The 26,223-nt window shown below is 35.1% G+C and overlaps 1 protein-coding gene across 1 annotated transcript in view; it reads right to left on the bottom strand.

Annotated features, from left to right (window-relative positions):
• Positions 1-7,669: 7,669 nt before the first annotated feature.
• The window catches only part of GRIK2 (glutamate ionotropic receptor kainate type subunit 2), a 1,179,562-nt gene continuing 1,161,008 nt past the window's right edge, over positions 7,670-26,223 (bottom strand). The window contains exon 16 of the mRNA XM_053710578.1: positions 7,670-7,834. Coding sequence (XP_053566553.1) covers positions 7,670-7,834 — 165 coding nt within the window. The remainder of the gene's footprint in view (positions 7,835-26,223) is intronic.

Here is a 26,223-nt window from a genome sequence, read left to right as displayed (position 1 = left end):
TCCGTATCTACATTTCGGACTACCTTTGTGAGATCCAGGTCACTTGTCTATTCCACCAGAGAGATATTTGACACATACATTTGATATAACATCATATATATTTATATACCTCTAGTATTTGTAGCGCTGAATAACTTTCGACATTTCTCTTGTATGTAATTTTTCCATCAGTGTCAGGGGTACACTGAATCGTATACATTCATGCAGCTCAATACCTACACCCATCAAGTCTATTAAGAGTTTACAGGGAACATATACATCCCAGATCTACATATCTCTTAGACAGGTGTAGAAATTTACAAACATTTCCTTAATATATCACTACATTTACTTATCTGTTTGTGGAACAACTGAGCGCTGGTAATTTTCTTTAATACATTCTTCCTCATATATATATATATATATATATATATATATATATATATATACACACAGTATATATATATATATATATATATATATATATATATATATATATACAGTATATATATATGTATATAAAGAGTAGTAGATAGTGGACTCCCACTTGCCAAAAGCTGTAGTACCAGGATGCAAAAAAATAATGCATAAACAGATCCAATGATTGCACTCTCTGGGTTTAGGACACAGCAAACTTTAATGCGTGACGTTTCTGGGCATTCACCCCTTCCTCAGACATCTGAGGAAGGGGTGAATGCCCTGAAACGTCACGCATTAAAGTTTGCTGTGTCCTAAACCCAGAGAGTGCATTCATTAGATTTGTTTATATGTATATATACAAAATATGTGTATGCGTTTATGTATACATGTATATATATGGCTATATGTTTGTATACATGTGTATTGTTGTGTTTGTGTAAATATGTATGTGCACACACATACATATATAAACACATAAATATACACACACACACCCCTTTGGTTTTAGTACAGTGTCTGGTTAGTGTAAGTGATAAAAAGAGGCATACAAATCATTTTCATTGTAAATAGAAGACATAGGTTCTGGAATATTCTATGTATCACACATATTATAAACCATAAATTATAACATATAAATGTCAAATGTTAAAGAATCTAAAAAGCCAGAAAAAGCACAATATTCTTCTATATCAGATATACTATTAGAAATACTTGAGTCATCACTTTCTGAGCTTAAACCCACTTCAGGGTCACAAATGTAATTATTTTGAGCATTAGATTGAAAATGCACATTTATACCAAACATGAACTAAAAATAGTTGGTAAAACACATGATGGGCCCAATGATATAAACTTTACAGAATAAAACAAAAAAGAACTGCTGACACTCGCAGTGGCTGCCCACAGGGAAAAGCATAGTAATAGAAAATAATGACACTCACTGGAAAGGGAATCTTCACTGGAAGAGAAAAGTTAGCAGGTAGCAGGAGGTGCACTATAAAATGCAGTAGTGCAGTAATTAAAAAATAGATAACTGTGCTTTCAGTGTATAGTATCTTAAAGGGACACTGAACCCGAAATTGTTCTTTTGTGATTCAGATAGAGCATGCCATTTTAAGCAACTTTCTAATTTACTCCTATTAGCAATTTTTCTTTGTTCTCTTTTTTTTGGGTTCAGAACTCTGGATAGCACTTTTTATTGGTGGTTGAATTTATTCACCAATCAGCAGGGACAACCCAGGTTGTTCACCAAAACTGGGCCGGCATCTAAACTTACATTCTTGCATTTCAAATAAAGATACCAAGAGAATGAAGAAAATTTGATAATAGGAGTAAATTAGAAAGTTACTTAAAATTGCATGCTCTGTCTGAATCATGAAAGAAAATATTTGGGTTCAGTGTCCCTTTAAAATCACCTCTCTCTTCATATCCATGTGTACTTCTTTTAGGGAAATAAGGGAAATAAGGGTTTTGAATATTTTAAAACTTTACCCCCTTTCAGTTTGCAAGATAAAAATGCAAGATCAGCAAAGGGAAAGGGAAGTGTTTAGAGAATACACCAGAACTAGCAGAGAACTTTCAGACACATCCATGGAATGCCCCTTGTTCAGCCCACTAGCAGAGGCGGGGAAATTGATTTTACAATAAGGAAAACAATAAGCTTTGATTTGTTTATTTTTTTTTAACAATATCTACTGTGCATCTCAAAAAGTTTTTGTTGCTGTGTAATCTATGCATGTCCTCAACATATGTAAATGCAGGGAACACCCATTTGAGAGACATAGAGGCCCATTTATCATGCTCCATAAGAAGCTTGAAGGGCCGTGTTTCTGGCGAGTCTTCAAACACGCCAGAAACACAAGTTATGGAGGAGCGGTCTAAAGACCGCTGCTCCATAACCCTGTCCGCCTGCTCTGATGAGGCGGACAGGAATTTCCGCAATTCAACCCAATCGAATACGATTGGGTTGATTGACACCTCCCTGCTGGCAGCCGATTGGCCGCGAGTCAGCAGGGGTCGGCGTTGCACCAGCAGCTCTTGTGGCTAAAATGCAAGTCAACAGATAATAAATAAAAAGTCATGTGATCATGGGGCTGTCAGAACAGGCTTAGATACAAGGTAATCACAGAGGTGAAAAGTATATTAATATAATCATGTTGGCTGTGCAAAACAGGGGAATGGTTAATAAAGGAATTATCTATCTTTTTAAACAATAACAATTTTGGAGTGTACTGTCCCTTGAATTTATTATTGATTGTAAAAGAGGTAGATGGCAACTAGGGAGAAAGAAAGATCTGAGTCAAATGTGGCACCAAAATATTGGGTTAGCAGGGTTAGGGTAATTATTTAATTATCAACAGTTAAAGAAAGACAGGGGTTAGAGATTTCGGACGAAAAGGGAAAAAATTAGCTTAAAGTAGTGAGAAGACACCCAGTATGAAATATTAGAAAGACCGTTAGTGACAAGGGTTAGCAAGGAAGGGGAAATGTCTAGTGCAGAGAGATAGATTTGGGTGTCTTTAGCATACAAATGATATTGAAACCCATTGGACTATATTAAAGGGACAGTCTACACCAGAATTTTTATTGTTTTAAAAGATAGATAATCCCTTTATTACCCATTCCCCAGTTTTGCATAACCAACACAGTTATTTTAATATACAGTACTTTTAACCTCTGTGATTATCTTGTATCTAAGCCTCTGCAAACTGCCCCTTTATTTCAGTTCTTTTGACAGACTTGCAGTTTAGCCAATCAGTGCCTGCTCCCAGAAAACTTAACGTGCACGAGCACAGTGTTATCTATATGAAACACTTGAACTAACTCCCTCTAGTGGTGAAAACTGTTAAAATGCATTCTGAAAAGAGGTGGCCTTCAAGGTCTAAGAAATTAGCATATGAACCTTCTAGGTTAAGCTTTCAACTAAGAATATCAAGAGAACAAAGCAAAATTGGTGATAAAAGTAAATTGGAAAATTGTTTAAAATTACATGCTCTATCTGAATCATGAAAGTTTATTTTGGCCTAGACTGTCCCTTTAAGGAAGCTAAGGAAGGTGTGTAGATTGATAAGTAAAGGGGACCAAGGACAGTGCCTTGTGGCACCCCAACAGAAATGGGTAACAGGCAGAAGATGTGCCAGGTAGAGGATGTGCCAGAGAAGTCTACACTAAAGGTATGGTTGGATAGGTAGGAGGAGAATCACGAGAGGGATGTGTTGCAAATGCCAAAGGATTGGATTATTTGGAGCAAAAGATAGTGGTCAACAGTATCAAAAGCTGCAGACAGATGGATTAACAGAGAGAATAAGTATTTTGATTTTGCTGTAAGTAGTTCATTAGTAACCTTAATGTTTGCTTTTTCTGTGGAGTGTTGGAGCAAAATCCAGATTGCAATAGATCAAGGAGGGAGTTTAATGTGAGGAAGTGTGATAAACACGTAAAAGTAGCCTTACCAGAAGTTTAGATGCAAGGTGAATAGGGAAATAGGGGGTAATTGGATTGGAAGATTGGATCAAGAGAAGGTTTTTTTTAAAATAGGTGTGACTAGTGCATGTTTAAGGGATGAGGGAAATTTACCAGTACTGTGGGAGGGTTTGATAATATGCATGAGGATAGAAGGATGAGTATGAGAGTGAAGGCTGTAGTTGTGAGGGCGTGAGATTAATGGGCCAGGTAGTGAGGTGAGAGAAAGATATAAGGGCAGAAACTTTTTCCTCAGTAACAGGAGCAAAAGGGCTATTTGAGGCTTTGTGGATTTCAGATGTTTGCAAATGGTTGGGGGGATTGGAGACTGGAAGTTTGTTGAGAGATTATTTTGTTTCTGATATAATTAATTTTGTTCTTGAGGTGGCTGTCAAATTCTTAAGCTGAGACAGGTGTGGTAATAGGAGGTGGGGGTGGGTGGAGAAGGGTATTGAAAGTAAAGAACAGATGTTTTGGGTTTGAAGAAAGAGTAGAAAGGTTAGATAGGTTAAAGGGACAGTACACTGTGAAATTGTGTTTATATGAATGCATTTGCAATGACTTGTTATACCAGCTGCAGAGTATAAAATGTATGAGACATTGCATTTTCAGGTTTATTTGTGTATATGAATTAGCTGTTTTTGTGCTTTTAAACCACAGCCTATTACAATAGGTTGAGTTTAAGGTAATATCATATCTAATTATGTTATCACTTTCTTATCTTATATTTGTCTGGAAAACTAAAGCTTAATACATAGATAGAACAATGGGAAAATGATCTTGTTATTATTTAACTATCCTGCACCCACTGGAAGTGTCATTTCTACTGCTGGCTTTGTTTGCTTGGGCTATTCAATAGCTGAGACTCCAGTATCAAAACTTTCAGTATAGGGGTATAGGAGCTACTTGAAAACAATTTAATACAGCCCAGCAGGTAAAAAGGATAATTGAGAACAATTAAAATGGGGGAACATTTTTGGGTGAACTGTCCCTTTAAGGGCAGAATAAAAGTTGTTAAATATGTCCTTGTAGAGAAGAAAGTCAGTTAAACACAGAGACTTTCTCCAATATTGATCAGCAGTGCTGGGAAATCTGCTGAGATAGTGTATCAGAGCAGTGTGCCAGGACCGAGGATTAGCATGTGATTTGTGAGCTATGGTAAGAGGGGGCCACATTATCAAGGACTGATAAGTGGAGTTGTAGTGACAGATTGGTCAGGGCAAGAAAAGAAGGAGATGGAAGAGAGCAGATGTTTGAGAGAGTTTGAGAGATGTTGCTGATCTAGTGACAATGCTTCTGTGGAGTTTGGTGTGATGGTTAGGTGGAGGGAGAATAATAGGATGACCTGTGTTGTTGCAAGTGAGTAGATGATAGTCAGAAAGAAGAAAAGGGGAATTTGTGAAGTTTGTGAAGTTTGAGAGAGTGCATCAATAGCTAAAATTAAGATCAAGGTGTTGTCCATCTTTGTGTTACCACTAGGAAGGGGATCAGTCAAAGTTTTCTAAATATCATCATTTGAGTAATGGACATAATCAGTGAGCTCAGTGTTTGTTACGGAAAGAATTGAGATAATGATTGTGTCTTGTTTGTATTACTTACAGGGAGGGGCTTTGTCACTGTGTTCTGTATAACCAAATTTGAGGATTTTTTTTTTTAAATCTATGTTCTGTGTATAGATCCTGGAAGTAAGAGTGTAAATGTTTAGCTTTTCTGTTTTGTTGTCAGGTAAGAGATCATTCACTGCGCTCTGTATGCTACTTCCTGGAAAGGAATTAGTTGTTTTGCTCTGTATATTTTGTTGACAGGAGCCAATGCTTCACCATGTTCTATGCAGATTTCTCTCTGGAAAAGGGTTAATTACTATACTTACTGTTTAATACTGGAAGAAAGGTCTTAATTACTGCACTTTATCTGTTAAAACTGAGTTAATAACCACTTTTTGTGTAACTGGTAGGAAGGGACATTTATTGCTCTGAATCTACCTTTGAAATGATGTATGGAGGGGAGTATTTGGAACCAAGGTTGAATGATATGGAGTTTATTATAATAAGAATCAAGTGAGTTCAAAGATTTACAGTTACATGCCAGTATGTATATAAATATATATATATGAACACAATTATTTTAAAACTATGATGCGTATCTGTATCTTAAATCTCTTAGTTTATTAATTAATTATAATTATGTGCTCTGAACGATCGCACTCCTGGTTTAGGCCATTTTTGCAGCATTATGAAGAAAACCTATGCAACAAGTTTTTTTTTTTTTCTTTTGGTGTGGGACAAGCAAACTTTATAAAAGTGCTATTTAATATCCCTTTAATTGAAAATAAAAACACATTCAAAGTAGATTATCATATCTTATATATTGCATTAGAAAAAAAAATGTAAACCCATAATTTCAGTATTTTATGTTTATTTTTGTGCATTGGATTGAAACAGAAAACTGTGTGCACTTCAACTGTTATCACAATGTGGTCAAGAAGACTGTGTATTGTACCATTTACACACAATTTGTCATTACGGTATGTTTTTAGCTTGGTGAAAATCAGGGGTGTTGCATGATAAGCAGTGCTGGTAGTGCAACTAGCGATATTTAACGTGAAAATAATTCTCTCTTTTTTTTTTTAGTATTGAACTCAACCTCAATAAAAATAATCTCACCAAACGTTGGTGGTGCTCACTCACTACCATGTATGCTTGGCATCACACCCCTGACAGAAACTTATGTTTGGAGTTTGTTGATAAAAATATTACAAAAATTTCCATACAAAAACTAGTTTTATAGAAATCTTGCATTTCCACAAATAAACCTGAACATTTTTAAATAAAAACTGCTCAAGGGTTTTGCTCTTTAAACACTTTTGTATTGATGAATGTAGTCCACTAAAAGCTCTCCGTGGAAAGTTCTTTAAGTGACACAGACATTTTCCACAGTTGAAGGGAACTGCAGAGGCTCAGTGGGGTTCAAATGCTTAAAGGGACATGATTTCAAATCCTTTAATACTAAAATGGAATTTTGAATCTGTACCAAATAAACATTTTCTTTCTTCACATTTTATAAATGAGATAAATTCTTCTGATCTGTTAACAGATATTTGTCAGCAAGAGCAGTGTCAAACTTATATTCTTCAAACAGAAAATGCTGTAATCTTGTTGAATTGAACAATACAATTATTGCCTTGTTTTACTGACATTTTCTTTTATTTACGACAGTGAAACACAGAGTCCACAAAGCAGATGAGTATCTTCTTATTTAAATTTTCTAATCATGAAACTCATGAGATAATTGAGCACTTTCATATTGCCTTTCAGTTTAAGGATGTGCTGTATTTTGTCATAGTGATTTGGGCTTAGAAGAAAAAATGCATCATCTTTGTCCTTTCATCTTTGCTCTACAAATGCAAAGAACATACAGTTGCATCAGTAGTTTATATAAGATTTGTTTTCTTTATTTGTTTGATGTTTTCTATTTCATTTCCTTGAAAAAAAAGGTTTTTCTCATGGGACCTCATTTTGTAAAGCAACCACAAATCCTACATGTTTACATTCATAAGAATGGTGGACCCCTTGAAAAACAGTTTAACCTCTGCAGAAATTCTTGGTTTATCCATGATTCTTGCAATGCTAGTCTGACAAAGAATCAGAAAAGTCTCAAGTTCATAGACACAGCGGCATGAGGTAACTCATTTTATTTTGCACAGGTTGCATATTTCCACAGGAAACATTCTCGCAGAGTTGTTTGGAAAAAGAAAAAAAAAAAAGAAAAAAGCTGACAGTTTGTGCTTGGGGAATCCTGACACCCAGCTCTATGCCATAGTTTCTTTTCCTGGTAATCTTCTGTCATTAAACGTGTGCATGTTGATAACTTCCTCTGTTTTCACAATAACAGGAGGCTGTGGTTTATGTTTTAACCGTCGTTGACACTTTAAAGACATCCTCAGTTCCTCCACCATTGCACTACAGAAAGATCTCTGTAAATAAAAGATAACATGCAGTTGTAAATAATTTTGCAAGCAAATATTGTTATAAATATATATATATATATATATATATATATATATATATATATATATATATATATACATTAAAACTGTAGTCTTTTGGCAGAGCATGTCAGTTTTAGCAGCCCTGTAATTTTGTGATGTTTCTGCCTGAAGCTTTCAACAAACTGCTGTCATTTAAATATGCATCACATAGTAATTAAAATGACTTATCAAGCTGTGATAGCTCATTGAAATTTTCACCTTGTCACTAAAATTATTTACCTGCCAACTAGTGCCTGGTGATGAACATTATAGGAAAATGCATTTCAGACATATGTTCTGTAGAAATCACTTCCAAATAAGTCTGTGTTTAACACATTTGTCATTGGTTGGCAAAATAATGATTTCACTTTCTAAACATTGTTGTTTTACTTGCTTGCTGAGCATTTTTACTGCCATACAGCAAATTAAGTAATAGCAATGAAGGTGCACTGGAGCTATTATTCTATATTTATACATTAGAAAATGTCATATTTATGTATACTTTTTTTTTTATATTCTGAAATTCTAGCACTAACAAGCGACTGGTAAGATACTAAATACAACTGCATGTTCTACAGAATATTGTGTGTATTGAACATAAAAATATGCAAAAAAATTATTATAGTTAATCAGAAACTTCAAACATCTAAATTATTAGAAATTGTGCATACAATTGTTATTTTATTTTTTCATTTAATTTAGCAGAAAAATGAAACACTTGGACTTTGTAAAGCTGCCAAGTTTCATAACACATAATTTAACAAACATATCATAGGCATTTAAAAACAGGCGTTTGTGCAAGTTGACCTTTAGCTATCACAGTTAAGTATAGTTTACACAGCAGAAAATGGATAGGGGGTGCCTTTGAGCCAAAAAAAATCAGTATTCCAAGTCTCAATAGAAGATTGTGTAGAAAAGTTATATAAAATATTGTAGTGTGATAAATCTAATAGAAAATATTAATGTGCAGACCTTTTTTTAGCTCTATGGCTATATAATAGCTATATGGGAATCTGTAATACAAAAGTGTCTAAAACACAAAAAAAAATAAAAAAAAATATAAAAGCAATCTAGATGAACACAGGATGTTAAGCAGAATATAAGGGTATTAAATCAATAGCTCCTGTGGAGTCATGGGATGACTAGGTCAAGGCAACTGTCTGTGGTAGGAACCAAGGCCAGGATCCAAAATCAGCAGTCTGTGGGAGATATAAAGGAACAGAAGCGCCACATGGCTTAGTACTGTATGCACTCTTGTGAGATGGTGTATAAGATGTTTTTACACTCACATTTAGTGGTGCAAATGAAGCAGGCTGGAATCAAACAGTCACCCAGCAAACTGACCTCCGCTGAGGCTCCAAATCCAGTGGCTCAGGATAGCGGTACAGGATACAATATCCCAGCGTGGGTTAACTAAATATGACACAAGGTCCAGACGTTCCAGGGAAAACCTCCACAACAGGAGGGGCACCAGACACCAGGTGTGCAGCAAATAAAGATGGTATGCAAGCAGGAGTAAGTTTAACAAACTAACTTTATTAAAAACAGGATAAAAACAAGCAACTCATTTCTCAGTCAACCAGTGGCTGTTTCATCAGGCTTTATGATGATTAAGAATAAGCCTGATGAATCAGTCAGCGGTTGACTGAGAAATGAGTTGCTTGTTTTTATCCTGTTTTCAATAAAGTAAGTTTGTTATACTTACTCCTGCCTGCATACCATCTTTATTTGCTGCACACCTGGTGTCCCTCCTGTTGTGGAGGTTTTCCCTGGAACGCCTGGACCTTGTGTCATATTTAGCTCCCCCACGCTGGGATATTGTATCCTGTACCGCTATCCTGAGCCACTGGATTTGGAATCTAACCAGAGGTCAGTTTGCTGGGTGACTGTTTGATTCCAGCCGGCTTCATTTGCACCACTAAATGTGAGTGTAAAAAAATCTTATACACCATCTCACAAGAGTACATACAGTACTAGGCTATGTGGCGCTTCTGTTCCTTTATATTGTTTACACAGATTAAATGAACAAAATATTGCATTTATAAATCTTAAATAAAACATATTTGAATGCTTCTAATGTTTATAAAGCTCAAACAACAATATCTTTCACCATACTAAAGCTTTCCATATTGCACAGCAGTGACTTTTAGAACATTGATACATATAAATATTTTTATATTTGTAAAATCGCAATATCTGTATCACACGGACATTTGAATTTCCAATGTATCTGTACATTGCAATCGGCATGTTTATAAAGGAAATGTAAAGAATAAAGAGGAAACCAATCTAGCACTTTAGAGAAATAGCACATAGTGTAAAGCCAACAAAATAGCTTATAAAACATAGGCTCAGAAAGAAGAGTATATGGAAATCTGGACAACAACAAAAAAAATAATAACTTTGCAGTTTAATAGAAATGTTAAGGTTACTTGGAAGAACTTGATGAGAAAACCTTTCTAAGCTATAATGATGAAAGGAGGGGGGAAAGGAACGTGCAGCTCACGTAAGCTGCCTACCTCAATGATTACATCTGTTCTGTCTTTACAATAGTTTAAGAAAATAGAAGAACTCAAAGGTTGCTATTATGAAAGCTGGTTTGTTTAGCATTTACTTTTTTTTTTTACACAAGATTATTTTTTTTTTACATTTACATCAAAAATTAAAATAAATTAATCCATAGCCATTCAATTATGTAGTTAAATATTTAGCTGCTCATTTTAATCACCTATTGTTGATAGGATTGGTTGTTTGTGATTGCATAATTGCTAATTTAGTACCTCTTTATAAAAAGGAACTAGGGAAAACTCTGCTTACTACTTTTCATCAGTTATATTTTAGAAAGTTTTTTTTTTTTTAGATGATAAAAAAATGTGTCATAGACGGAATTTTCCAGGAGTTGTTGATTAAATGGGTTTTGATATGAAAAAATACCCTGAATGACTGTTAAAATGAGTGGGATCTTAAATGTATTACATCAAAGTACAAAATAATGCATTTGGGAAGCAAATACAAAAAAGGTTACTTATAAAATGAATTACAGTTTGCTGACAAAAACAAAAGAGAAAGGGAACATTACTGTATATTTTCAGATCCTTGGAATTTTGATTTTGAAGTAGCATCTTGGTAGGTAATGCCAGAAGGATGTTTGGTTGCATATAATGAGGTATTAGGGAGTGAAGCCATTATGTTCTTTATAGACCACTAGTTAGGCTCCATCATGAATATTTTGTACAGTTCTGTAGATTGTTTATCCTGTTTAAAGGATGACTACAAAAATGGTACCTACTTACACAGAAAGACTTTATCATCTTAATAGGTAAAGTTCAGAAAAGTAAGAATAAGAACTGATATGATATTAACTTTCAATTATGTTAAAGAGACATTGAAGTATTTTTTATGTATGCATTCTATCTATCATCTATCTATCTTCTATCTATCTATCTATCTATCTATCTATCTATCTATCTATCTATCTATCTATCTATCTATCTATATATCTATCATCTATCTATTTTTATATCTATATTCTATCTATCATCTATCTATCTATCTATCTATCTATCTATCTATCTATCTATTAATTTATCTATCATCTATCTATATATATATATATGTATCATCTATCATCTATCTATCTATCTATCTATCTATCTATCTATCTATCTATCTATCTATCTACATTAAGCAATGTTTTATGAAAGATATAAATACAAAATAAATATTTGAAAAGTATTATAACTTTCCTATCATTAGCAGATAGCATTGTTTTACAGGTCTTAGCTCATCTGTTGTTCCCAGTTAGCAACATATAGCTCCTACTATGAAGTAGCAATCACTGTGGAGAATGTTGAAGGGTTAATATTCAAAATCCTAAATATAATGCACAACTACTTACATAGAATATACATACCAACAAACCATATAAAGTAATGTAATAATTACAACATACATATATTCAAAAAAAATATTTGAAAATCATCACACATATTAGACCTTTAAATGTAACACTATTTATATAATATTATTCAATACTTTTGTGCAAATGATGAAATAAAAATTCAATTTACGATAGATTCCACTTTGCTACAAGATTATATTAAGTATAACTGTTTCAAATAATGTTCCAGCTTCAGTCATATTAAAAATGAAACTCCAAATAACAATACATGTGTTATTATTTGGTGTAAAAAGAGTACATTTTACATATGGTGAAAGCTTAAAAGTGGAGCTCTAAATTTGCCCATTTGCAGAAGTGCGATAATTAACCAGCCATTGAAAATGGCTGGTTATTGCTACCGCAAGTATGCGGTAGCAATTAGAGCTCTGAAAATTAACCAGAGATTAGATCTATGGTTAATTTTCTAAAAGTGCCCCAATTGTTTTAGGGCTTTAAAGTTGGTGGGAACGAGGTGTTAGAAAAAACGGCACTGAAAAGGGCCTTTACATTGTGATCCATGGGAACTGTGTGTTCCCATAGACTGCAATGTAAATATATATGTATATGCTTATATACATAAATATTAAGGAATTAATATATACACATATTAACACAAACATATATATGTATATAGTCATATACATATTTATTAAAAAAATGCTGCCCATCGCTGTGCTTCTTAGCCCCTTTGCTGCTGGAGGTTCTGATGTCGTCTCTGACGGCATGAGAACGAGGCTCCCATTGGAGCCTATGGAAGCGTGCTCTCGTGAGTGCAATGCTTCCTAGGAATTTGAATGCGACCTCGAGTTCTCATTGCGATTTACTTATAATTCCAGCATACATTATTGTGTGCGCTCTAATATTGCTTGCACACAACCGATATTTAGCTATTCACTTGTAAAATAGCCCTCAATACAGTTTTGTGGCAAAGAGGAATAGATTCTAAGCTTTATTATTAATATTATCATTATTTATTTGTAAGGTATCATAATATTCTGCAACACTGAAAACATGATCATTGGGGTATATAGAGTTCAACTTGACAATAAAATTGATTCAAGAGGAGGGTGACCCTGCTTTTGGAAGATTACAGGCTAGCGGTAAACTGCATAACTATTTGAATATCTGCACAGAAGTATTGATAATTGTATAAAATACATAAGTGTTAATAATCTGTGATAGGTAGCTAGATTCAGATAATTTGTTTGGCAGTTTTCAAATCACTTGAAAATATGTATTTGTCAGCAGCACATCTATACTTTCTAGTTCTCAATGCAACATAAAATATTTGAGTTTGTAGGCTCATTGCAAGGTCTTTGGGTACAAGTTGTTTAGATTTTAAAAACTGACAAAATAGACTTCTTCTAGGTTCTAAGGTTCTAAGGTTATGTACTTTGCTTTTTTTTCTTCTATATTTTTACAACCTATAAAACATAGGCCACATTATGAATAAAAGACAATCTAACTGAAAATATTTACTCGAAATAACAATATCAAAATGATAATATTGTTGGCATTGAATTTTGGAGAAGCATCAATCAATATTTTCTGGGAGAATATTTTGTTCCACATCATTAAAATGGCAACAAATGCAATATGCCATTCTCTTTGAGAAATACTTTTTTTTTCTGAATAGAACATGATTATTGGACCTGTTCCAAAGTCGGTGTAGAGTTACATCAAAGTTCATGCCTGACATATTTCATTTTATTTGATCATATGGTGTGTTACAGCAAATGATAAGCCAGTTTTTCAAAGAAAGAAAAAATCCATGCAGCAAAAGTTTGTTATGCATAGTATATGTTCTTTCTTAGTACAGTTTACTAAGTGTGTGTCCTGCAGACATATATAGTATTTTTATGTATAACAGAAGCATATACATGTTTTTGGTCTTGTATGTGTGAAATAAACTATAGTGTCAATTCATAGATGTATCTTTAAAAATCACAAGTATATGGCATCGCTCTTTGATAAATATACGTTATGCTTTAACAAAATAAAGGAAATAAAATATAAAGCTACTAAGTGATCTTTCTCGTGTTAGGTTTGTTGTCATGTTAGAATATTAAATGCTCCTTTAGTAGAATGTAATACTGTACCTTTTAATGGAACAACAAAATCAATGTTTTTTTTATTCCATAAGCTTTCAACACCTCACAGGTCTCTTCTTTAGATTTTTTTAAAGAGAATTTGTAGTGAGATTGAGGCAGTTGAGACATATTTAGGACCAGATTACAAGTGGAGTGCAAATTGAGCTTTAATTATGCTAGAAGTAAGCTTTTTGCACTCAACAGGTTGCACTCGTATTACGAGTTGAAAGTAAAAAGTTTTAGCTCTCACACTAAAGCGACAATCGCAAAAAGCCAAAGTCAGAATATTGTGTGCACGTTCTCATATTCCCACATAGAAGTCAATGGAGAAAAAATGTGAAAAAAAACCACCCCACTTTTGCACAAAACCGATCACATATTCTCATTTGCGCTAACCCGACATGAAAATATGAATATTTCATGTTCCAATGTTCTGCACATAGTAGAATATGTCCTCTATATTCATATATATATATATATATATATATATATATATATATATATATATATATATATATATATATAAAAATACATATATATATATATATATACTGTATATACCTATATTTACAGATAAAGTTAGATATATACAGATATATATATATATATATATATATATATATATATATATATATATAGGGATATCTATTTAGAAATACATAGAACATATTCTACTATGTGCAGAACATTGGAATGTGAAATATTTACAGTAAATACATGCTATAATACTTTATTAAAAATGAATATTACATAAATATGATTTAACATGTTTTAACATACTTAACTACATGTATTTATGTGTTTATATGTGTAGAAATATGTCTGTAAATACACATATTCACATATAAATACATATGTATAAAAATATAGACATATATATTTACAAACATGTACATCTTTAGACAAGTATATGTGAGCATGTACTGTATGTATGTCTATTTTAAAGCCCCTTGACTGCCTTTTTGCTAACACTTGAGACTTCATATCTTTGAGTATGTATTGTAATGTATTTTTGATGTTTTTAGTGCAACTTTTATGTTTTACAAAACAGTTAACCAGAGCTCTGAGGTTGAGGTAATCAATCTAGTGTAAGTGGAGATTGTGCTCAAGTGATTGCGTTTACTTTCAACTCGTAATACCAGCGGTAAGCCCGGCGAGCGCAAACCCTCATGATAAACCCCTTATTGCTTTTGCACAAAGATTTGTACTTAACTCCACTTGTAATCTCGCCCTTAGTTGGGTTTCATTAATAAGTTGTTTTTCTCAGTTAGTTAAACTAATTGTATTTGTCTTTTGCATAATTTGGAAAAAATAAATGGATTTCATGACATTAAAAAGAAAATATAATCTTAATAAAAATGTATTTGTCTTAAACAGACAAATTCAATTATACCTGTAATATCTAAAGAAAAATGCAAACATTCAAAACAGCAAGTTAAAGATATTACAGTTTGTAGTACTGGCATTTCCATATGATGACATTCTGAGCTTCTACACTAGTACTACTACTGATACCAAAACTCTGACCACTAGTGGCTCCGTTTCAACCACAAACTGACAGCTAAATGATACTCTGCTTTTTACAGGTTTATGTGTGTGGTCAGTGTAACAGCAGTTTCCCTGGTTTCTGCTTATGTTGTTGTATCATTTTGTTTGGGGTTCACTAGGGATCTGCTGTTCATGCGGCAGGTCAGAAGGTAAACTATCAGAAAGCTGCTCTGTTGAATGTCCTTAGTAAATAAATAGGTCAATATATATTTGGTTTATTTTGGAAGAGCTGTGTCAAATTGCATTTTTCACTATTCAAAGTAATATATGAGCTCTGCAAGCTTTCATGAAGAAAACTTTTCAATATCTTTCATAGCGTTCTTTAACATTATATAGAAACTTGAAGAAAAATATTTTTTTCTCTTAAAGGGCCATGATACCCAAATGTTGAAACACTTGAAAGTGATGCAGCTAAGCTGTAAAAGCTGGCTAGAAAATATCACCTGAACATCTCTATGTAAAAAAGAAAGATATTTTCATTCAAAATGTCTTAAGTATTCACAACCCATTGTAAAGGACTTTAAGCAGCAAATCAGTATGTCTGTCCTGGGGACCGGCAAGGGAATGAGCCTCATGCACACTCATGTTCTTTCCCTATTCAGTTTAAGGAAGTTTACTATGAAAGCTCATGAGAGTTAAGTGAAATCTCATGAGATCACAGTAGACCAGTTTATGACCTCAGCACTTTTGATGCTGATTGGCTGCAGTTCATTTCTTCATTATTATTTTTTTTTACCTGCAGCTGGAGAGCAGCTGAAGTATAACTTTTTACACAGGACTTACTCTGGTGAGCTGAGGAAATGGTGAGGTAAAATATCTTCCTTTTTTTACATACAGATGCTCAGGTGATATTTTCCTGTCAGCTTTTTACAGTTATACTGCATCAGTTTTACTTGATTTAGCATATGAGTATTATGTCCCTTTAATATGATTTCATAATCATGTTTCTTCATATAGTATAGCACTTATTTTCTCTGTTTTCCTTTCTAAACTAATATGGTAGATTTTCTCTTTGTTATAAGCCAATGTTTGTAAAATTAAAAGGATATGTTTGCTGTATTTGTTTCAGAAATGATCCCTTTCAGTAGCGTCAGGTGAAACCACTCACTTAAAAAAGGTTAAAACTAGCATTGTCTGCAGCATGAAAAAAACATATGCTTCTACCTTGAATTTTCATTTAAAGTATGGTTTGATTGCTCCAAGGCCGGGAGAGCAAACATTAAATATAATACTCTAGCAGGCTCAAATTCTAGGGTCTGATCATAGTGGTGCTAGTAAACACTGGTTGTTACCCAAGTTAGACTAATTATGTAAACATTATCCAAGTTTATATTAAAACAAACTTTTTTGACTGGCTGTTAACCATTAATATGGCTGTTGAAAATTATTATCACTTTCAGCTGTTCATATAACAGTCAGAATAATGTTTTGCACTAACCGCATTGCAAAGATTAATCTCAGTACACTGTAACCATAAAACATTAATTTTCACTAAGCTTGCAAGTAAGCCACAAATAAATGTCAGCTTTCCAAATAGTGAAGTTGATGTACAAAGATTATCAACTAATCCTTCTAGACAAATGTTAATGAACGCTCCTAAAACTAAAAATAAAAAATGTGCTACATTTTTAAATATTACAGGCACACACTTTAAAAAATAATAATATGAATTCTTACAAATTATGTTTGTATTAATATTTTATCCCACAAGTATGTCTTAATATATTTGCAAAGGTGTAAAGAGAGGTAGGGAGACCTACTCTTAAAAACACTACATCTATAGCACTCACTTCTCCTATTTTAATAGTGTGTATTTTGTATATTTAATAAAGGTTATATTTTAATTTAGATTTATCCCTTGAATTTGTGTTGTTACCACTCTCTCCCCCTTTTTCCTCTCAGCAATATGCTGTAAGTTTTGTTTTTCTATTTCTCATTTCAGTCTCAGAACTGATATATTTAAAATTAACATCACAGAGTGCTATAGATGTAGTCTTTTTAAGAGTATATCTCCCTACCTCTCTTTAGACCTTTGCAAGTTTCAATAACTACATAGCACCGATTTCCCTATTACATACCTTCTAGTGTAATTTATATACAAGGGATGGTAGGGATTCAAAGGTGTATATATACTTTAAAGTAGTGCCATTGGTTTCTCTCTATTTCCTAATGTCTACATATATAGTTAAACCTGAAATAACATAATTTATGCTTACCTGATAAATTTATTTCTCTTGTGGTGTATCCAGTCCACGGATCATCCATTACTTGTGGGATATTCTCATTCCCAACAGGAAGTTGCAAGAGGACACCCACAGCAGAGCAGTCTATATAGCTCCTCCCCTAACTTCCATATCCAGTCATTCGACCGAAAACAAGCAGAGAAAGGAGAAACCATAGGGTGCAGTGGTGACTGTAGTTTAAAGTAAAAAAATACCTGCCTTAAAATGACAGGGCGGGCTGTGGACTGGATACACCACAAGAGAAATAAATTTATCAGGTAAGCATAAATTATGTTTTCTCTTGTAAGGTGTATCCAGTCCACGGATCATCCATTACTTGTGGGATACCAATACCAAAGCTTAAGTACACGGATGAAGGGAGGGACAAGGCAGGTACTTAAACGGAAGGTACCACTGCCTGTAAAACCTTTCTCCCAAAAATAGCCTCCGAAGAAGCAAAAGTATCAAATTTGTAGCATTTTGAAAAAGTATGAAGCGAAGACCAAGTCGCCGCATTGCAAATCTGTTCAACAGAAGCCTCATTTTTAAAGGCCCATTTGGAAGCCACAGCACTAGTAGAATGAGCTGTAATCCTTTCAGGAGGCTGCTGGCCAGCAGTCTCATAAGCTAAGCGTATTATACTTCTTAGCCAAAGCGAAAGAGAAGTTGCCGAAGCCTTTTGGCCTTTCCTCTGTCCAGAGTAGACAACAAACTATGTAGATGTTTGACAAAAATCTTTAGTAGCTTGTAAATAATACTTTAAAGCACGAACCACGTCAAGATTGTGTAATAGACGTTCCTTCTTTGAAGAAGGATTAGGACACAATGATGGAACAACAATCTCCTGATTGATATTCTTATTAGATACCACCTTAAGTAAAAACCCAGATTTGGTGCGCAGAACTACCTTATCTGCATGGAAGATCAGATAAGGAGAAGCACATTGTAAGGCAGATAACTCGGAAACTCTACGAGCCGAGGAAATAGCTACCAAAAAAGAACTTTCCAAGATAAAATATCTATGGAATGAAGAGGTTCAAACGGAACCCCTTGAAGAACTTTAAGAACCAAATTTAAACTCCATGGCGGAGCAACTGGTTTAAACACAGGCTCGATTCTAACTAAAGCCTGACAAAAAGCCTGAACGTCTGGAACATCCGCCAGACGCTTGTGCAAAAGAATAGACAGAGCAGAAATCTGTCCCTTTAAAGAACTAGCTGACAATCCTTTTTCCAATCCTTCTTGGAGAAAAGATAATATCCTGGGAATCCTGACTTTACTCCATGAGTAACCCTTGGATTCACACCAATAAAGATATTTACGCCATATCTTATGATAGATTTTCCTGGTGACAGGCTTTCGTGCCTGAATTAGGGTATCAATGGCTGACTCGGAGAAGCCACACTTTGATAAAATCAAGTGTTCAATCTCCAGGCAGTCAGTCTCAGAGAAATTAGATTTGGATGGTTGAACGGACCCTGAAGTAGAAGGTCCTGTCTCAGAGGCAGAGTCCATGGTGGAAAGGATGACATGTCCACCAGATCTGCATACCAAGTCCTGTGGGGCCACGCAGCCACTATCAAGATCACCGATGCTCTTTCCTGTTTGATTTTGGCAATCAGACGAGGGAGCAGAGGAAACGGTAGAAACACATAAGCCAGGTTGAAGGACCAGGGCGCTGCTAGAGCATCTATCAGCGTCGCCTTGGGATCCCTGGACCTGGATCCATAACAAGGAAGCTTGGTGTTCTGGCGAGATGCCATGAGATCCAGTTCTGGTTTGCCCCAATGATGAATCAATTGTGCAAACACCTCCGGATGGAGTTCCCACTCCCCCGGATGAAAAGTCTGACGACTTAGAAAATCCGCCTCCCAGTTCTCTACACCTGGGATATGGATAGCTGATAGGTGGCAAGAGTGAATCTCTGCCCAGCGAATTATCTTTGAGACTTCTAACATCGCCAGGGAACTCCTTGTTCCCCCTTGATGGTTTATGTAAGTCACAGTCGTGATGTTGTCCGACTGAAATCTGATGAACCTCATTGTCGCTAGCTGAGGCCAAGCCTGAAGAGCATTGAATTTCGCTCTTAGTTCCAGAATGTTTATTGGAAGGAGTGTCCACAATCCCTGAGCCTTCAGGGAGTTCCAGACTGCACCCCAGCCTAGAAGGCTGGCATCTGTCATTACAATTGTCCAATCTGGCCTGCGAAAGGTCATACCTCTGGACAGATTGACCCAAGATAGCCACCAGAGAAGAGAATCCCTGGTCTCTTGATCCAGATTTAGTAGAGGGGACAAATCTGTGTAATCCCCACTCCACTGACTGAGCATGCAGAGTTGCAGCGGTCTGAGATGTAGGCGTGCAAACGGCACTATGTCCATTGCTGCTACCATTAAGCAGCAGAAGTTTTGATAACCTGGTCTCCGTCAGGTAAATCTTCATTTCTACAGAATCTATCAGAGTCCCTAGGAAGGAAACTCTTGTGAGGGGGGATAGAGAACTCTTTTCCTCATTCACTTTCCACCCATGCGACCTCAGAAATGCCAGAACTATGTCCGTATGAGACTTGGCAATTTGGAAGTTTGACGCCTGTATCAGGATGTCATCTAAAAAAGGGGCCACTGCTATGCCCCTTGGTCTTAGGACCGCCAGAAGCGATCCCAGAACCTTCGTAAAAATTCTTGGGGCTGTAGCTAATCCAAAGCGAAGAGCTACAAACTGGTAATGCCTGTCTAGGAAGGCAAACCTGAGAAACCGATGATGATCTTTGTGTATCGGAATGTGAAGATAAGCATCCTTCAAATCCACTGTAGTCATATATTGACCCTCCTGGATCATAGGTAGGATGGTACGAATAGTCTCCATCTTGAATGATGGAACTCTGAGGAATTTGTTTAAGATTTTAAGATCTAAAATTGGTCTGAAGGTTCCCTCTTTTTTGGGAACCACAAACAGATTTGAGTAAAATCCCTGTCCCTGTTCCTCCCTTGGAACTGGATGGATCACTCCCATAACTAGGAGGTCTTGTACACAGTGTAAGAATGCCTCTTTCTTTATCTGGTTTGCAGATAATTGTGAAAGGTGAAATCTCCCTTTTGGAGGGGAAGATTTGAAGTCCAGAAGATATCCCTGGGATATAATTTCCAACGCCCAGGGATCCTGGACATCTCTTCCCAAGCCTGAGCGAAGAGCGAAAGTCTGCCCCCTACTAGATCCGTTACCGGATAGGGGGCCATTCTTTCATGCTGTCTTAGAGGCAGCAGCAGGCTTTTTGGCCTGCTTACCTTTGTTCCAGGTCTAGTTAGGTCTCCAGACCGACTTGGACTGAGCAAAAGTTCCCTCTTGTTTCGCATTAGAGGAAGTTGATGCCGCACTTGCCTTGAAGTTTTGAAAGCTACGAAAATTAGACTGTTTGGCCCTTGATTTGGACCTATCCTGAGGAAGGGCATGACCTTTTCCTCCAGTGATATCAGCAATGATCTCCTTCAAACCAGGCCCGAATAGGGTCTGCCCCTTGAAGGGAATGTTAAGCAGCTTAGACTTTGAAGTGACGTCAGCTGACCATGATTTAAGCCATAGCGCCCTGCTTGCCTGGATAGCAAAACCAGAATTCTTAGCCGTTAGTTTAGTCAAATGAACAATGGCATCAGAAACAAAAGAGTTGGCTAGCTTAAGTGCTCTAAGCTTGTCAAGTATGTCATCCAATGGAGTCACTACCTGTAAAGCCTCTTCCAGAGACTCAAACCAGAAAGCCGCAACAGCAGTGACAGGAGCAATGCATGCAAGGGGCTGTAGGATAAAACCTTGTTGAATAAACATTTTCTTAAGGTAACCCTCTAACTTTTTATCCATTTGATCTGAGAAAGTACAACTGTCCTCGACAGGGATAGTAGTATGCTTTGCTAGGGTAGAAACTGCACCCTCCACCTTAGGGACTGTCTGCCATAAGTCCCGTGTGGTGGCATCTATTGGGAACATTTTCCTAAAAATAGGAGGGGGAGAGAACGGCACACCTGGTCTATCCCATTCCTTAGTAATAATTTCTGTAAACCTTTTAGGTATTGGAAAAACATCAATGCACACCGGCACTGCATAGTATTTATCCAGTCTACACAATTTTTCTGGCACGGCAATTGTATCACAGTCATTCAGAGCAGCTAAAACCTCCCTGAGCAATACGCGGAGGTTCTCAAGCTTAAATTTAAATGTAGAGATGTCAGAATCAGGTTGTATCATCTTCCCTGAGTCAGAAACATCAGCCACAGAAAGAAGCTCTCCTTCCTCAGCTTCTGCATATTGTGAGGCAGTATCAGACATAGCTCTTAAAGCGTCAGTATGCTCTGTATTTCTTCTAACTCCAGAGCTATCTCGCTTTCCTCTAAATTCAGGTAGTCTGACACATACCGCTGACAGTGTATTATCCATGACTGCCGCCATGTCTTGTAAAGTAAACGCTATGGGCACCCTAGATGTACTTGGCGCCATTTGAGCGTGAGTCCCTTAAGCGGGAGTCAAAAGAACCGACACGTGGGGAGAGTTAGTCGGCATAACTACCCCCTTGTCAGATTCCTCTGGTGATGAAATCAGTACATTTGGTACACATTCTAAGAGGGGGTTCCACCATGGCTTTTAAACATAATGAACAAGGATTTTCCTCTATGTCAGACATGTTTAACAGACTAGCAATGAGACCAGCAAGCTTGGAAAACACTTTAAATCAAGTTAACAAGCAAAAAATAAAAACGATAATGTGCCTTTAAGAGAAACAAATTTTTACAGTGTGTATAATAAGCTAACAGAGCATTGCACCCACTTGCAAATGGATGATTAACCCCTTAGTTCAAAAAACGGATCAAAAAAATGATATAGACGTTTTTTTAACAGTCACACCAAACTGCCACAGCCTTGCTGTGGGCCTACCTTCCCCAACAAACGATTTTGGAAAGCCTAAGAGCCCTTGAGAGAGGTCCTATAGCATTCAGGGGACTCCTGGAGGAAGCTGGATGTCTCAGTCTGTAAAAGTTACTGCGCAAAAAAAGCGCTAAATTAGGCCCCTCCCACTCATAGTAACACAGTGGAAAGCGTCAGGAAACTGTTTCTAGGCAAATTTAAGCCAGCCATGTGGAAAAAAACTAGGCCCCAATAAAGTTTTATCACCAAAGTATATATAAAAACGTTTAAACAAGCCAGCAAATGTTTTATATTGTAAATATATAAGAGTATTACCTCATTAAATCACTTTATTCAGGCTTACCTTACATAAATCTGGTATCAGCAGCATTTTCTAGCATTCACATCTTCTAGAAAAAAATCTTAACTGCACATACCTCATAGCAGGATAACCTGCACGCCATTCCCCCGCTGAAGTTACATCTCTCTTCAGTCATGTGTGAGAACAGCAATGGATCTTAGTTACAACCTGCTAAGATCATAGAAATCACAGGCAGATTCTTCTATTTTCTGCCTGGGACAAAATAGTACAACTCCGGTACCATTTAAAAATAACAAACTTTTGATTGAAGCAAAATAACAGCTACATTTCACCACTTCTCTCTTACTACCTACATGCTTGTTGAGAGTTGCAAGAGAATGACTGGATATGGCAGTTAGGGGAGGAGCTATATAGACAGCTCTGCTGTGGGTGTCCTCTTGCAACTTCCTGTTGGGAATGAGAATATCCCACAAGTAATGGATGATCCCTGAACTGGATACACCTTACAAGAGAAATATTAATTAATTAAATAAAAAATAATATTCTGAAATTACAAATATGATATTAAACCATGGAGAACAATAACATTTCAAATAAATATAAAAACAAACACTACAATAAAGCCGGCCAAACACTATTGTTTTCAATATAAAACTCCAACCAACACCACTTATTCCTTTGTCTAATTTGACTGAGTTGATCGCAGGTGAGGGACTCATTTGCAATACAAGTTTTCAATACTATATGATTAAAATTGCTAACAAAGTACTCTGAGAACTGACACTTCTTTAAAAAACAAAAAACAAAAAAACTTCAATGACACAGATAATTGAACGTAAAGTAAAAGGAGTATGGTTAACTGTATCACCTGACAAGATTTTTGCTCGCTTGTAGAACAGGATGAGGGATTTGAGGAATGTGAACCTGCAGCAAAACAGAAACCAGAATCACTTTACACCAGCCAAATATGATAACGCTTTATGACGCCTTGTTAGCATTTTTAATATAAATGCAGCCATGGAGAGAAAAAAATCTCCAAGTCAGCTATACAAACTGGCTATCCATTAAAGAGTTGCAACTGTCTTGAAGTTGACTTGTCAAATTTAGCAGACTATAGAGCAAAAGTTAGGGATTTCAAGCCATATATATTTTTCCTATTAAACTTACTATATTTAGAACTGTAAATACTTTATATAAAAAGTTTCTGCTGTAAAAATGTGTAATAAATAAAGCTGTCAGGCATTATAATGGACAATTTGCACGGATAGGGAAGTACATTAAATGATTATAATTTTGGAAACACACCCCTTTCAATAGTTTAAAACAATGAAAGCACAAATTTTATGAATTCATATTGAAATATAAAATTAAAAAACAAACTTTAATTAAAAACTGATTTTTATAACATGAATATAGTTATTGTTTTTAAACACTCCCTTGTACTCTCTTTTTAATAAAACCAACAACATCTCAAAAGTGTAATACTATTTAATTTTATTGGATTGTTTTTAACTGCCCTTATACTAACTACAAACAGTTTATAGTCGAGTAAAACATACTAAATACAATACGTTGTTGGTTTTATTAAAAAAAAGAGTACAAGGGAGTGTTTAAAAACAATAACTATATTCATGTTATAAAAATCAGTTTTCAATTAAAGTTTGTTTTTTAATTGTACAATATTTCAGTATCAATTTGTGCTTTCTATACGTATTGTATTTAGAATGTTTTATCCGACTATAAACTGTTTGTAGTTAGTATAAGGGAAGTTAAAAACAATCCAAAAAATCCAATAGTATTACACTTTTGAGATGTCTGTTTATGAATATGTCAAATTACTTTCATAATGAGTCAAAATTTGAATTCATTGTTAAATACGTTTATTTTCATAAAAATTGATTTTGATATGTCTTGAAGTAGTCTAAATTGATCAACTACTGCTGACTTGTAAAAGTTGAAAGGACAGTAAACAATAAGTGATTAGTCCCTATAGAATACCATATTTGTGCAATCTTATTCAATATATATTTCTTTTTATTGAGCTTCAAAATGTATTGCATACCTTTCAATATCAAATGAAAAACGCAGAGCTTTTACATTTTATTTTATGACAAATTTTATTCCAAAAAAAAAAAGATTTTGAACTTAATATTGAACTTTTTTTTTATCATTCTACTATCTTATTATACTTTTTGTATGTGCCAAAATATTCAGAATGGCAACATTTGTATTGCAAACTGAGTTAATTTAAACATTGCGAATTTATGCCCAACACATTGGAAATGCAAATGTGTATTGTTTAATGTATCTCCCTTGCACTGACACATGTTGTGTTGTTTGTTTGTAAGGCTGTCTATAATTGAAATGCCAGGAATATATGCAGCTGAAACACAGCATATTTGACCCATTTTATTTGTCCACTTGCAAAAATAATTATATATTTTTCTCCATATATTAATTTTTTAGCACAATGTGATAACCTCTTTTTAACAAAACTGATCTACCACAGTTTTAGCATAAAGTTCTTACAAATCAGTCTTAAAATAAGTTTAGGTGAGTAATAAGATTATAACAAAAACCAAAAAATAAATAAACACTCTAAATACAATAATACAAAAAAAGATTTTTGTATAGCACATTTACAAAACTAAACAAAACTTTATCCACAGAAGGTTTCATGTGACAGCTACAACAGGGGGTCTTGGTAATGATACTCAACTAAGCTTCACAATGCCTCATTCCTATGCTGCTAACACTACTGGGAGCTAGCTGAACACATTGGGTTAACAAATGTCAAGAGGCATATATGTGCAGGCATCAATAAACAGCTAGCTCCCAGTAGTGCATTGCTGCTTCTTAGCCTACCTAGGAATGCTCTTCAAAAAGGGATAGCAAGATAACAAAGCAAATTTGAAGTAAACTTTAAAGTTGACAAAATTGCATCTTCTTCCTCATTCATAAAAAAATAATTTTACTTTCCCTTTAAACATTTTTCAAGCATGTTTTCAAAGTTGTGGTTAAAATGATTGTTCTTCTATCTTACATGTGGATCTCATTTAAAGGGAGATGAAACCCAATTTTTTTCTTTCATGATTTAGAAAGAGCATGCAATTTTAAACAACTTTTTAATTCACTACTATTATCTAATTTTTTTCATTCTCTTGATATCGTTTACTGAAAAGCATATCTAGATAGGCTCAGTAGCTGCTGATTGGTGGCTGCACATAGATGACTTGTGTGATTGGCTCTCCCGTGTGCATTGCTATTTCTTCAACAAAGGATATCTAAAGAATGAAGCAAACTGGATAATAGAAGTAAATTGG

This window comes from Bombina bombina, chromosome 4 (genome assembly GCF_027579735.1).
Source record: "Bombina bombina isolate aBomBom1 chromosome 4, aBomBom1.pri, whole genome shotgun sequence".
Classification (NCBI taxonomy): Eukaryota; Metazoa; Chordata; class Amphibia; order Anura; family Bombinatoridae; genus Bombina; species Bombina bombina.
Note: the sequence above shows the minus strand (reverse complement) of the source record. Positions and strands in the feature narration are given on the sequence as shown.